The sequence below is a fragment of the Monodelphis domestica genome, chromosome 4, assembly GCF_027887165.1.
Source record: "Monodelphis domestica isolate mMonDom1 chromosome 4, mMonDom1.pri, whole genome shotgun sequence".
Classification (NCBI taxonomy): Eukaryota; Metazoa; Chordata; class Mammalia; order Didelphimorphia; family Didelphidae; genus Monodelphis; species Monodelphis domestica.
In genome coordinates this window covers 16,973,930-16,989,195 of record NC_077230.1, presented here as the reverse complement: position 1 = coordinate 16,989,195, position 15,266 = coordinate 16,973,930, and the positions used below count along the sequence as shown (strand labels likewise).

Here is a 15,266-nt window from a genome sequence, read left to right as displayed (position 1 = left end):
GAGAATCTTTATGGATGAGTTCTATAAAGTAGATTTATTTCCTTTTCACACATAGAAAACCTATGTATTCTCATGTGTTGATTTGCCCCACCAGTAAGAGGAACTATTATTTTGACATCCAAAATAAATTGTTTGATTTATGGGTACATCATGATTAGGTGGCAGGGAGAGAGGGTTTTATTTTTTAAAGTTGCAGATTTTATCTTCCTTGTTATATATTGTGGATTATTTTAGGAGCAAGACTCTAAAAGAAAGAACTGGGAAAGATTTCTTGTACAATGTGGAGTTTTTACTAAAGAGTGAAGGAAGCCAGGAGTCAAAAATATGGGGGGAGAGAATTACAGGCATTTTGTACAGAGTAACTGCAGTCATGAAACAGTGGGGTATGTTTCTTGAGTATCAAGGAGGTCATTGTCTCTGAGTCTTATTTATTGTATGTGGTAGTGTAGAGTAAGGTGAAAGAAGACTGGATAGGTTGACAAGAGCCAGTTTATGAAGGTCTTTGAAAAGTAACGAGAAAACAACAATTGCAATGAAGTTAGAAAGTGTGGAAAGGAGTATTGTCTGATGACATGATTAGGCCAGCCCTTTAGGAGAAGGAATAAAAACTACATATAACTAAAAAATTGTTACGGGTTATCTACAAGTAGATAATGGAATGTTTTAATTTTGGAAATTGACCACAATCAATCCTTTCGGAAACCATTATATTTCTTTGCTCGTGTGTTACTCAGTAATTAGATCAAGGAACTTGAATGCTTCTTGGAATATGTTTTTCAGCCATGTCAGACTAATATGTGGTAAAAGAGATTTTCCAGAAGTTTTCTTGTTTTGTCTTGCTTTTTTCCCCTAAACTATAATATTTTGCAAATTAGTAGTTGACTTGAATCTATTAAATAATCCTTTATTATGTGCCTAAATTGAAACTTCAGTGCACATTATTAAACTGTGTTCATTGATGAGACTTTCAGTTTTTGATCTGAGGAAATAATCTACTCATTTTACCTTTTACTTATTTAGAGGCATTCATAATATTTTCCCCTATGCTATATTTGAAAAAAGTTCATTTTTATTTGTTTATTAATTTATGAAGGTGCCTCATCTTAAAATTTAATAATGCAATGACATTAACAGATTATACTTTAAATTAGGCTATAGGAAGGAATGGAAGTGTAGCAGAATTTGGACATATAAATACATTCTCTAGTCTTTAGACATTCCTGGGGAAATTTATTCTATATGTAATTTTAAGATCCTTGAGTCTTTATCTGAAACTACTCATTAGTTAACCTTTCACAATTAAGATCTACTACATGCTTGGAAATCATAGTTTTATTTCTGTAACTTCTTTTTTTTCTGTATCAGTAGTCTTTTTGACTTGCATGCAATGTAAATTTATATCAAATGAGATTTTGATGTCAGAAAGGAATGTATTTATATCATGCCATATTATCTTTATTAGAATTTGTAAGATTATTTTATATAGAAAATTTTTGTTCCAAAACTTTTGAAGAAATTTTAGCTCTTCTAGCAAAGTCTCTGTATTTAAGTCTCTTACATCTGATCTTTCAGTTCATTTGGCATTTAGTTCCCATGACTTCATGTATGCAGTTAAAACCCTTGTAAATTAAATATATTTCATTTACATTTCATGATCAATCTTACTGGCTTTGTGAAACTTGAATTTATATAACTGAATTGACTGTTTGGCTAGGTATTTCCCAGAATTACTAACTCGAAAGAATCACATATATTTTTATGATAGCGCAAGCTATAGTGATTTGAGGTTTAATTGAAACCTTTTAACAGTACTTACTCCATGGAAAAGCTGTATCACTTTAATTCAGTATATTGTCTTACTGAGAACCAGGGGTTTAATCATAGTGAAAGAAAACCCTTGTGCTCTTTGTTTTTAAGCCAAATTATATCAGAGTTAATTTATCTGTATTTAAGCCTTTCTTTGATTGGAGAGAGATTCAAAAGGCCTAAATACCTTGCTGGTAAATGAGATTTTTCTCTCCACCAAAACTTGTTATTTATTCCACAGTAAAGTAAAAGAAAATTAAATAGTATAAGATCTTTACAATTTTTCATCTAGAACCAGAGTGATGTCTTCTAACTCTCTACCCAAGGCCAGTCACTTTCTTTTTAATTATGCTCCTTTCAGTCTAGTCAAAGCTTTTTAAAAAAAGATATCTTTATTAATTTAATTAAGTAAAACCATTTCCTCTCAGTTTGGCCACAGTAGACAAGATTTATTTCCCTCTTTTCTGTGATACAAAATTTTTCTTAAATTAAGTCTTTATGTTTGAAGGAGATTTTGATTCAAGTGAAATGAAGTACATCAGATAAAGAAATTGAAATTATTTCTTAGTATTTTAGAACACATTTGAGGCTTTAGTGTACTATTTGTTTCCACACTAGTGACTGATTTTGTAAACATAGAATAATTGATTGTGCAGTAAAAATGTGGTATGGGGAGAATAGTAAAAAAAAAATCATGAAGAATGGGAATATTTGGAATATAGTATATGTCAAATTAGGCATTTTGATGACATAGTTGGTAGAGTACTGATCTTGGAGTTGAGAAGTCTTAAATTCAAATCCTATATTGCTTATCCTAGGCATTATCCCTTAACAAAGTCTTAGTTTCCTCATGTATAAAATGGAATATTAACACCTCCAAGGTTAAGCATTTTTCAAAACTTTGAAAAGTGTATCATTCTTAAAAATGTTATCTACCTAGCATTCTGAATAAACCCTTCTTTTAACTTCACAGGACAATATGCTAACAATAAGAGACTTCATTAGTACTTCTCTCTACTAATAGTCTTCTGAAAAATATACTAGTTTCCCAAAGTTATGAGTAAAGGTCTTTGTAAACCATAAAGCACTATATAAATATGTAATTCTGTCTCAATTACAAAAGAAACAAATACCCAAGAGTACTTTTTTTTTAAGGTATTAATTTTAGTAGTAGTTGCCTCTTCCAAAAAAAGTCTGCAAAGACATATAAGGAGCTTTAAGAAATATCTGATCCTTTTTAATAGCTACTTCCTAATTTTTCTTTTCTAGAAAATTTCTTGAAATTCCTCAATCAGTATTAAATATTGCTCAGTTTTTAGTAATAATTATAATTAAAGAAATCCTATATTAAAGTAATATTTAGCCATTCACTTGGTTCACCTACCCAAATATCATTTTTCCTGTTTTGCATATATAAAACCCTTGAAATTGACTTATTCTTTATGAGAAGTTCATAATTTAAAAATATTCAACATTTATTTTCCATGAACACCTTTGTAATATAGCAAATTATATATAATCTTCAATGTTATCAGAATGCATCTTGTAACTAATTGTTGTTTTTGGGCAATACTTTGTTATTTGCTAATATATAAACCGATGACCGTGTTAATTTTTGCTTCAGATTTGGAAATATCTCCTTTTTTATATGCTATACAATTAAAGGTTAAATATTTTTCTTCTCATTTCTTTTTAAAAATTCCAGTTATTATTTTTCATTCTGACTTGTATACTTTGTATAAGCACACTTTACACAGTAAAAATTATATAGGATGATATCAAAGTTTCTGAATTTTTTCCCTTTATATATACATAAACATACATATATACATATACATATATATAGTGTATATTTTTATATATATAGTGTTTCTTATTGGTTTTGCTATATATAGCAGGTGGAATTAAAGGGAATAGTTAGCACATTGGCTTGTGATTATTTTGACTATCAATTTATTAATGAAATTTTCTTTTGGGGGGTATTTAGTATAGCAAAAAACCTTATTTAAATGACATATTTGAAAATATGTAGCATTAGGTTATTATAATGATGGCCATAATTATTTGCTTCAGTATCTTTTAAAAGGCCACATGGTGAGTAGAGTATTTGACTTGGAGTCAGAAAGATCTGGGTTCTTACCCTACCTCAGATAGTGATACTGCAACAATCATTTAACCACTCTGAGCTTTAGTTTCATCATTTGGAAAAATAAGGCTAATAAGTACCTGCCACAAAAGGTTGATTTGTAGATCATTTGAGATATTTTAAATGCGATTTTTAATCCTTCAATTGCTATATTTATTCCATCTAATGATGCAAAAATATTTTTTCTGGTTTATTAAATATACTACATTGAACTTAATATAATCTTTTTAATGACTCCTTGTCAGCATTTTTATAATTTTGATAATTTGCCGCATGATTCAAAACCAATTCAAGTTTGTTTTTTTCCTTCTACTCATTTTTCTTGTGTAAAATAATTCAAATCCACTCCCTGCAATCTGAATTCATCCTAACTACCTCCTAGTAGACCTTTTACTATACACTTGTAGGTTATGTATGTTCATGCCATCTCAATGGCTTTTTGAAATTTTTATGTTGGTCTTTCATACTTAACTTTTTGAATGCTTCCACTTGGATATCCTTTCAAATGTTACATTTTTTTTTCTTACTTCAATCCACCCTACTTTCTTGACTTTTTATGTCTATATGTTATGCATTCATAATTATTGCCCTCACCAAAAACCCAATTCATAATGGACTACTTTTTTCCCCCCTTCATAATCTGTTAATCTTTAAGTGCATTCATTTTTTCCTTTCCAATATCTCAGTTATTATACTTTTTAAAAATTTTTCTATAGAAACTAGACTTCTCTCTTCTTCAGGAATTCCCAAGTGAAAGAACCTCTCTACCAATGTAGATCAGTACCAGCTCCATAATTTACAATCTTAGAGAATTGCCCAAGTCAGTGCTGGTGAACCTAAGGCACGGACACCAAAGATGACATGCAGAGCAGTCCCTGTGTACACATACTTTTTACTAGAAAGGCAGAGGGACTCCACTCTGCCCAGCAGTCCAATGGGAATGGACAAGGAGATGGGTGATTCAGTTGGCAGAGCTGGTGGGGAGTGGAGAGCTTCAATCTCAATGTCCTGTCTCTTCTCTCTCTCCCCCTCCCCTTCCCCCTCCCCCTCACTCATTCACTGAGACCATTCCTTCACCTACTCTGTCCAGCAACTTAATAGAAGAGTGGAGAAGGGGGTTGCTATCTCTGGTCTAGATTATAAAGTTAAATATTTTCCCCAGAGGCACACAGCTAGTATGTGTCAGAGGTGGGTCTTGAGCTCAGGTTTCCTGATTTCAAAGCTAGCTTTCTTATATACACACACACCAAGCTTATTCTCATTATGATAATTTTACATATACATATTAAACATAGATATTCAGATAATCTGGATGACAACTTTAGGAAACATAATCATACATAAAACTCTTTTAAGTATACATGCTGAAATTGAAATCTCAGTAAATGTATCTCTTCTATAAGAAAACTGGAAATTGTTGTCCAGAAATGACTTAGACATGGTGAATGCCACTTAAATCTTCATTCACCAAGAATGAGAGAAGAAATAAATATATAAAGTTGGACTAAACATTCAGACATGGATTAGGGCAATAGGATATAACTAGTACTCTTTCCCACTCACATCTATTCATTTTTCCACTTTGGATTGTGATTCAGATACCAAGGGTCATGTGTCCTTTGTTGGATTCCCCAGCTCTCTCCACATATATACTGAAAAAAAGAAGCTGTACCTTTTTTATATTTAGGCCCTGAATGCTGTCATATCAGAACACCCAGGTCTATGTGAGTTGTATCTCATCAGTTGATCAAAACTCAAGAATTCTAGGCTCATTCAACATTTATTAAATAATTGTTTTTTGCTCTGTGCCATTATCAGGGAATATAAGGGAAATTTTTCTTTAGAGCCTTTCTTTCAAGGCGCTCAAAGTTTAATTGAGAGGATAATATGTTAATGACTATTTACAAATAAAATACAGGAAAAATTGGAGATAATTTCCAGAGTTAAGGCAAGAATATTACAGTAGATGGGAATGGGGAAAGCCTTCTTAAAGAATATAAGACATTAGTTGAGACTTATGGAAGTCAGTAAGCCTAACTTTAGGATCAGAGGGTCTCTAGGTCTTTCTCCATCTCACCTGAAAACAGCTGTCGGTTAAGACTCAAAGTTACCAACAGTTCACAATGTGGTACATCTGTTATCCAAACTGCCTCTCTTACCTGGGGTGTGGGGGTGGGGGTGGGGAGGATAAGTGATCTTATAGTCTAGCATATTGTTTCTGTATTGCCAGTCTTCTGGAGCTCAGCCCTAATTCTTGGTCCAGAAATTAAAGCAAGACTTGAAAAAAATATTTTTAAAATATAACAGTGCTGCAGCAGGTAGAGATACTTAAGGCAGTATTAAGTATAATTGCCCCAAACTTCAAAACTACCTAAATATTCAATATTAGAGAATGATTTGATTATGATTTACCTTAATGTAATGTTGATAATGTATTTTAGACCTAAAATTATAACTTATATAAAGAAATCTAGAAATACTTTTATGAAGTAATATTAAAAAGAAAGGAAGGAGGGAGGGAGGGAGGAAGGAAGGAAGGAAGGAAGGAAGGAAGGAAGGAAGGAAGGAAGGAAGGAAGGAAGGAAGGAAGGAAGGAAGGAAGGAAGGAAGGAAGGAAGGAAGGAAGGAAGGAAGGAAGGAAGGAAGGAAGGAAGGAAGGAAGGAAGGAAGGAAAACAAAACAGGAAAACAAAACAGGAAAACAGGAAAACCAGGGGTAGCTGCGTAGGTCAGTGGATTGACAGCCAGGTCTAGAGACAGGAGGTCCTAGGTTCAAATATGGCCTCAGACACTTTTCAGCTGTGTGACCCCGGGCAAGTCACTTGAACCTCCATTGCCTAGCCCTTTACCACTCTTCTGCCTTGGAGCCAATACAAGATAGTGAGCCAATACAAGGTAAGGGTTTAAAAAAAAAAAGAAAAAGAAAACCAGTAGAATGGAGTAGCATATAAGACAATTAGACTGTGTTGACGAACAATCTTGATTAGGACTTAGAAAAAGTAACTGAAAATTTATAATATTTTATGCACTGAAATTACTATTGATTACTAACCAAATATAGTGATATTTTTCATTGTTCAATGGTTTCATAAAACAATTTTAATTTTTAAAAATTTATAAAATTGCTTCATTCCTGTCTTTTGAACTTATTTACTATTTGCATATTTAGGTTTTGGTACTGTTTACAATGGAATACATTGCTCTTCCAGTTCTGTCTTCACATTACATCACTTTATGTAAATTTCCCCATATTTGTACTAATTCCTATCCATAATAATAGTCCCTTCTATGAAGATACTACAATTTGCTCAACCATTTCTTCATGGTTACAAAGATGTTTTTCATTTTTCTTTATACATTACTAGATATTCTATTGTTGAGATATATATTTCTCTTCTCACCCCCTCCCCCCATTAAAATCCTATTGCAGTCAGTTGTTCAAAACATATGAAGGAAAATTATGAAGACTAAATGGAGACATCTATACTGCTAGATCTCAAAATAATACTGTGAAGCATTATTATTTTAAAAAATTAATATTGCATAAAATTATAACACTAAATCCGTGATAAATTAGTTAATATTACCATTGTAAAACTATCCAGAAGTAATTTGAGGCATAAAGCTTTTGAAAAGGTAAAATGAATTTTGAAAACAATGTAAACTTTTCCACTGGTTACAAAACCATTTTCCTCCTTTCCTATTCCAACTAATCTTTCAATTCAGGTTGATCGCAGGTCTTAATATTTTTTACATTATCTCTCAAGAGGTTTCTTTCTGTAAGCTTGCTTTTAGTAAAAGTTTACATTCCTTTCTAGCTCTAAATCTATGATTCTTTAGCACAGCTGTGTTAATTAATGTAGAAACCTCATAAAAGTGGACTTTGTTCCTCTAGTGCATTCTCTTTAAACCATTTTACATTTCACTAACTAATCTTCCCCAAATAACCTTTGCTACTTTGCTACTAGATTCTTATTAAAACTTTTTCTTTGAGTTCCATTTGTTCATATACAGATTCTCAGCTTGGAATTCAGTCATCCCCAGACATACTTCAGCATACACTTTGCACATGTCTCCACATTTCTTTTCCACTTCTCTGGGATTAAAACTCTAGTATAATCAGATTTGTCTTATTTCTATTCTCTAAAAAGGATAGGAATTGTTATTTTTTGTCACATTAGATAATGCCTTTTCCGTCCACTTGTTTAAGTACCACTAATATTTCAAGGCCTCCTTTTACGAACTTGTTCTATTTTTTTTTTCCTATGTAATTACTTCAGTGCATTTTATTCCACAATAAAATCTCTGAATTATACTGTTATATCTCTTATTGTCAACATCCTGAATATTTTTCTTACATCATTTATTCTAGTTATTTAACTTAAGTTTTTTCTTACCTTAGACAAACTCTAAGCCCCTATAAGTGAAAGGATTAATTCTTATTAAACTTTTATTTATCTCATCTACATTGTTTGACACAGTGCACTATTAGGAAGTTGCCTCAGTTTAAAGAAGAAACATGATTGCATTTATTTCCCCTATCTTCATTAATTTTATTTCTCTTCATACCTTTTGCTATATTACATACTTATTTATTCATTCATTTTATATATATATATATATATATATATATATATATATATATATATATAGAGAGAGAGAGAGAGAGAGAGAGAGAGAGAGAGAGAGAGAGAGAGAGAGAGATCTTAACCCTCATTCCCTAGCCCTTACCACCCCCATCTGCCTTGCCTTGGAACCAATGCATAGTATTTATCTAAGACAGAAGGTTAATTGACATGTAGAGAGTCACACAGGAAATATGTGTGACCACATTTGAATCCGGGACCTCCTGCCTCTAGGCCTGACTCTAAATCCACTGAGCCACCTACCTGTTCCTGAGACCAATATTTTTAATCCAGGGATTCCTTAGAGCTAATTGAAAAGAAATAAGCATGCAATGAAGATGTTAAAAAAATTTATATGATGCTCATTTTTTAATTAATCTTTGTCTTACAAACATATCCTTAGTCACAGACTTTAAGATATGTTATAAAAATATATGATAGAGGAACAACAAGATAGCTCAGTCGATTGGAAATCTTGGCATGAAATCTGGCCTCAAATACCTTCCTAGCTGTGTGGCCCAGGGCAAGCCACTTAAACTCAATTGTCTAGCTTTTGCTGCTCCTCTGTCTAAGACAGAAAAGGTAAGGGTTCAAAACAAAATTATGATACTAAAATGTAATTCATTGAAATAGAGAATATTCACCATAGAAATTCATATAAAAGATTCATGTTTGGAAAAACTACAGAAAATAAAACATGGATAGCATATGGAAATTAGTTGTTGATTACTCTTTAAAGAAAGATTCTACCTCTCTTAATTCAAGAGCACATGATTTTTTAACCAAAATCCATTCCATTTTCTGCTAGGCCTCCTTGAGGGTGGGAGAGGATGGGCAGTGATTTTCATCTGTATAATCATCTTTGTATAGTTTTTATTAGATTATCTGAAATACAGACTATTACAGATTTTAAAAAAGTAAAGCATTGCTTCCGTTAATTTCCCTGCCAGATTTTTAAGGTGAAAATGAACAAAGGTGTGACAATTTTGGTTTTGGACCACTTATTATCATTACATAGTAGTGTTGAAAGGATTTGGACTTACAAATTAACATTTCATAAATGTTTCTTAAACATCTATTGTCTTTGAACCATTTTGTCAGATTTGGAGTTACATGTGAAATTGAATTAGACGTAATTATTTAGGTGGATTAAAAGAAAAAGAATTCTCCTTAAAATGAAATTTCCACCACTTACATATATAGCACCTTACCTCTAGTTTTATGATGGTACATGTAAGTCCTTTCCTATTGTGATACTTCAGGGCTTCTAGGAACATAGATTTGAAATTCCACATATCCCTCCTTTAGAGTAAAACTAAAACTTTCAAAATTTAATTGAAAAAGGATTCACTTAATGTTTCCTCTCACCTGTAGCTCCTCTTGCCATGTGGTATTGTTTGATTTTCCAGTCAGAGGACTTTGGTCCTCCTGCTGGGCTCTGCTATTTCAACATCTAAATGATCTCAAACAAGCCACTTCAATTTCTTTATATATAAAATAAAGGGCTTGAATGAAATGACAGCTAATATCCTTTTCAGCTGTAAATATGTGATCTTTAAGAAAAGTAGAAACTGAAAACAGTAAACTCCTTCTTTTATGCAACTTAAGTATAAGAACTACCTGGCCATAGTATAAGGAAATAGCACTGGTGTGGTTTCTTCTATATACTATTAAATAAAAGATGGTTAAAGCACAATTTTTTTTTTATTACTAGTATAGGATTAGAAAAAATGGGTCCTATGTAGAATCTAAACTTTTATACAGTTTATACTTTTATGATACACATAATAGATGCATTCCTTCAAAATCTTTTTTATCAGATTATATGTAAACTTAATAAGTCATGATTTTGAAGATAAATGTGATTCTGTAATATACTATATAGCTTCTGTCACCTTGTTTACTGTTTGTGTTCTTTGTGGGTAGATTACCCATCTTCTTAGAATTTCATATAACAATATTTTCAGTAAAGATTTGAGAAACTTTTCTGTGAGCTATAATGTGTCTAAAGTTTCTGATAATTGTCTGTTTCTTAGAGAACCCACTTCCCCCAACCCCGTACTATCCCCTCTGGAAAACATGAGCTTTGAATAATTATTGAGTATTATTGGATATGACTTTCCTCCTCACTTTTTTTATATGTCTAGTTAATTACTGGCATCCACAACTTTTGTATCAGCAAATTTCCTTGAAGGGAAAATTAGTTAGTTAGTTAGTTAGTAGTAGTCTCTTGGTAACCGAGGATTTGAAGTCATTAGTAGATGACTGATAAAACAAATTTTGTTATTTGGACAAATAATGTGAAATATAAGATCAGGATTAGCAGAATTTTATGCCTTTACCTCTATAAACAGATACTTGGGTACACTTCTCAGCTCTGGTGGTTCCTTATTTTTTGACCCTGGGTAAATCATTATATCACACAGTAGAATAGTTTCAATAAAGTAAGTCGATTGAGCAATATAATCTGATGATTATCATCCAACTCTAGAATCCTCAGGATAATTTTATCTGTTGAATAGACTTTCAAACTTTGGGGTTTTAAGTTAGTAGTATGAAATGGGAAAATCAGAATCTTTTGACATTAAATTTAAGAATTGTTCCCTGAATTCTACTTAGTTGAATTTTTGTTTTCCTATTTCCATTAGGTACATTCTTTACTTCTGGTTGCCATGTTTGCAGCACACAGAATCTATAAGTCCCATTTTGGGGACTTACAAGATCAGCAAATATATTTATGTTTAATGACAGAGCTGTACATTTTTGTGTTCTTTTTCTTGTTATAAGAACTGATCTGAGAAAAGGAATCCCTTGTTTAGAACCATAATAAATTTAACAGTGTAGTTACTTGCATTATATTGTAACTAGTTTAAATTTATGCTCAGCAAAAGTTAGATTCCATTTTTATATAATCTGGTGATTTGCTTTTAAAGGAGTGAGAAGGGTGTGGTTTGGGGGGGGGTTTTGGGGAGAAGTTCTTGTTTTGTTTTAACCAGCAGTGAGATTCATGGGAAAGGTCTTTGGGCAGTGTTTCATAAAACAACAAATATGGATAAATAATAAATTCATGTGCTGTATTATAGTGAAATAGAAAAGTGCCATTGTGAAGCAGTGGATAGACTGGAATACAACATGCATTTCATTCAGAAATAGTCTGATAATAAGTATTGACCAATTACTGTATGAAAAGTTCAGTGCTAATGTTAAGTACTATAAAATGCTTTTTAAAAACGTTAAGGAGCTTGAAGTATTTATTGACTCTAAAGTTACTTTCTACTCCTGCATATTTATTGAATGTAGACTAAGCCAAACTGATGATACTTTTTTAATAGTATTCAATGAAACTTGGAATTAATTTTTTAAATTTAGAACCACTTTTAAAAAATATCTTTTCACAGCCTTAGAAATCAAATCATCTCACATATTGTTAAACTTAGACACATGTATTGACTCTGAAGATTTCCAACATTATGTCTTGAAGCAAAATATAGATTATTTACAAATTTAATGATTTAAATCATTGCCCAATCAGATAGCGCACAGTATTATAATTTTATCTTTTATGTCCTGTAAAACAATGGCTCATTATATTAGCTTAAAAACTTATTTTGTCAGTTTCTCCAGACTTTGATTGAAGTTAGGGATAACATTTTGCCTCAGTATCTTTTTTTCAACTGACCCAAATCATTAGAAATGTTTTCAGGCAGATGGATAGTTTAGAGTAGAGAATACCATCCTTTAGAGGGATTGTACATAATGGCAAATAATAAGAGTGTTAGATTATTTTAATTATTTTGTATCTTTGGGGATAGTAGCAATATGATGAGTAATAGGCTAATAAGTTTTTTCATGCTATTATGTATATCTGAATGCTAGAATTAATAAATTAACTTGTCACTCTAAAACTTGGGCTACTAATTGAAGACTAGGTTGTTAATTACATAGAGGTATACCTTGAATAACTAATATTAGGGAGTTATTCTGTACTTTTCCCTTTTAAATAGCTTTTAATATTTTAAACCAGATACTGATTAAATTGTAAAGGAGTTTTACACAATAAATAAAATGTCTAATAACTTTTTGAGGTGAAAAAAATAAAATAATTGGTTCCAATGCTTTGTAAAGATCTCTATTAATGAGTAATATTTAAAGGGTTATCAAGTTTCATTTACTTTTTCTTTAACTTTCCCCTCCCCTCCATCCATTCTGCAGAGAAAGTATCACTCTGCAAAGGAAGCTTATGAACAACTTTTGCAGACAGAAAACCTTCCTGCACAAGTAAAAGCAACTGTCTTACAACAGTTAGGTATGTAAAAATGTTTTGGTTTACCCCTAATTACACATTCCCTTTCTATTTGGATATTTTAGGTGGTTGTTTTGATCTTTTTGCTTAACATTCCTAGTACATATATTTGAAATCCACTGTTAAGAATTAATTTTTACTTTTATCAGTACTACAGTTTTTAAACAGAGATCAGACCCCTTCAATGACTCATTTAAGAAGCTCATTTATTGAGGTAAATAAAGCATTGCCAAATTTTCATGGTTTTGATCCATAGTAAATACAATTAGAATATTTTTATATATGAAGAATTACATAACCTTTAAGAAACAATATCATTTCTGAAACCATCCTTGTTTAAAAGATAAGGTGATATGGCCAGAATTATACAAATCAAAATATTTGCTATTTTTTAATTAAAAAATTTTTTTTTCTTTTTATTGCCATTCTAAGAGGGGGAGGGGGAAAGGAAAGGCCTTCCTGAAATAGGGATCCTTATTTTGTGTACCAAGTTATTTCTTTTCATACCCAATTGGAAGGTGTTATTTTAATTCTCTTTTCATTAAATTTTTTCTAGAGCATTTTTTGAGGATATTATTATTTTAAGATGCTCTTATCCAATATGTAGGTTTTCATTAATATTAATTGTACTGTTTCAATCAATTTAAAATGTACTTGTAAGTTCAATTTTCTTTTCCATGGCACATATTCTTTTATTATTATTGCATTTTATTTTAGAAATATTAGCAGTTTAGACTATAAAAGCAAAAGGTATGGAAATAATACTTTGTCCTTTTATATGTTAATTTCTAGAGTTTATTTAGAGAAATTGTCCCTTTTCTTTCACTTTTGCAATGAAGTTTTTCTCTCCAGTAATTCCAATTTAGGAACACAAAACACCTCTAAAGTAATGAAAATCTATTAGAAGATTATCTAATTTCATTGCTCCTTACAATCAGTGTTTATTTACATTAAGTTAATTTACAGCCATTCCACTCTGGAATTTTTTTCTTATTGCCCATTTATAACTTTATTCTTTTCCAACTAACTTCCCATTTTAGTGCCATTTATCTAATTTCATTTATTTAGTGAAAAATAAATGATGTCAGTCGTGTGTGTAGGATCCAAATATCCCTTGTAATTTCTATCCCTCTGATTTTACCAAAGAAATTGTTAACAGAGCAAATGTCAATTTGTGATATCTAAATGAACTGTAACAATAAGTGGCCTGACATAGGAAAAAAAAAAACTTTAAAAAATTTAAAAAGCCCATTATTTTACATAGTAGCTCAGGTTTTCCTCATTGTAATGCAACCCTTAAGCAACAGTTAATGAACAAAGATCATTGCATGACCTATTCGCATTAGGACTAGGAAACTACTATAGATCTGGTAGGTGGGGATACCAAGAATTATTTTATTCTTTTAACTTAAATACCTCCATAAGATATAAAAATAGTTCCTATAAGAATCAAGTTTTGTCGTGTAGCCACTTTAATGTCCATTTATCATACAGCTAAGAAATTCTTGTCCTTTAACTTTTTACATGTGCATTTTGGTAGTTAGCAAGCAATGAGGTAATCTTTACACATACCTGAAGTAAACTACAATAGAATGACTTTTGAAAGTTGTTAATGACTTTTAAAGCAAGAATGGTGCAGAATGTAAATTTTTTTTATTGTGACTAAATGTTTGATTTAGAACAGTAATATTTCGAAGGTCTGTTTGCATTTTTATGGAAATTTCTTTCACAGATATTCTTCCATACCATAGTTTATCATTTATGAAATGCTGTGACCCCCCCCAAAATAAGCCAAAAATACAACTCCCCAATCGTCTCTTAGTGATCAACTTACTGATCAGTTTCCATGAAATTTTAATTTAAGCTTGTCCACAAATAATAAACCCATTTCTGGGGTCATCCTTGAAACCTTATAGTTTGGTATGAACTTTCTCACACAGATTAGGCTTTCTAAAACCCAGAAAACTTGATGACTTGATCAGTTAGAAATCAGAATAGGACTTTAGAAGAGGGAAAGCTTTGACTGTAGTAAACTTAAAAGAATACTCATGTGACCCATCTTTTGAGATGAGTTGTGCCCTTTATGTGCAAAGATCTTTTTTCTTAATATTTTGTTTTGATATAAAGCATTTTTATTTTAAAATTGAGTTTGCACATCTGAATTTATACTAGTTCATTTCTAATTTTTATTTGTATAAAACACCCCTTTGAAAAGGATATTTGTGTCTTGGAAAATAAAGACTATAAATAAAATTCACAAATAGTTGTTGAATTGTTTTTTAACCTCTGTTTTTCAGAAGCTACAAAAATTTATCTCTGTTATTTACAATTGGAATTTTAAAAAATATTAGGAAAAACCCACTAAGAGATAGGCATACCTTATTCTA

At 31.3% G+C, this 15,266-nt stretch overlaps 1 protein-coding gene across 12 annotated transcripts in view; it reads left to right on the top strand.

Annotated features, from left to right (window-relative positions):
• The window catches only part of KDM6A (lysine demethylase 6A), a 252,356-nt gene that overhangs the window by 174,625 nt on the left and 62,465 nt on the right, over positions 1-15,266 (top strand). For 11 of the 12 annotated variants that reach the window (XM_056826093.1, XM_007493305.3, XM_001366285.5 and 8 more), the window contains one exon: positions 12,789-12,882. The exons of the other annotated variant lie outside the window; for it this stretch is intronic. In XM_056826093.1, the coding sequence (XP_056682071.1) occupies positions 12,789-12,882 (94 nt within the window). The remainder of the gene's footprint in view (positions 1-12,788; positions 12,883-15,266) is intronic. 12 annotated transcript variants of the gene reach the window in all.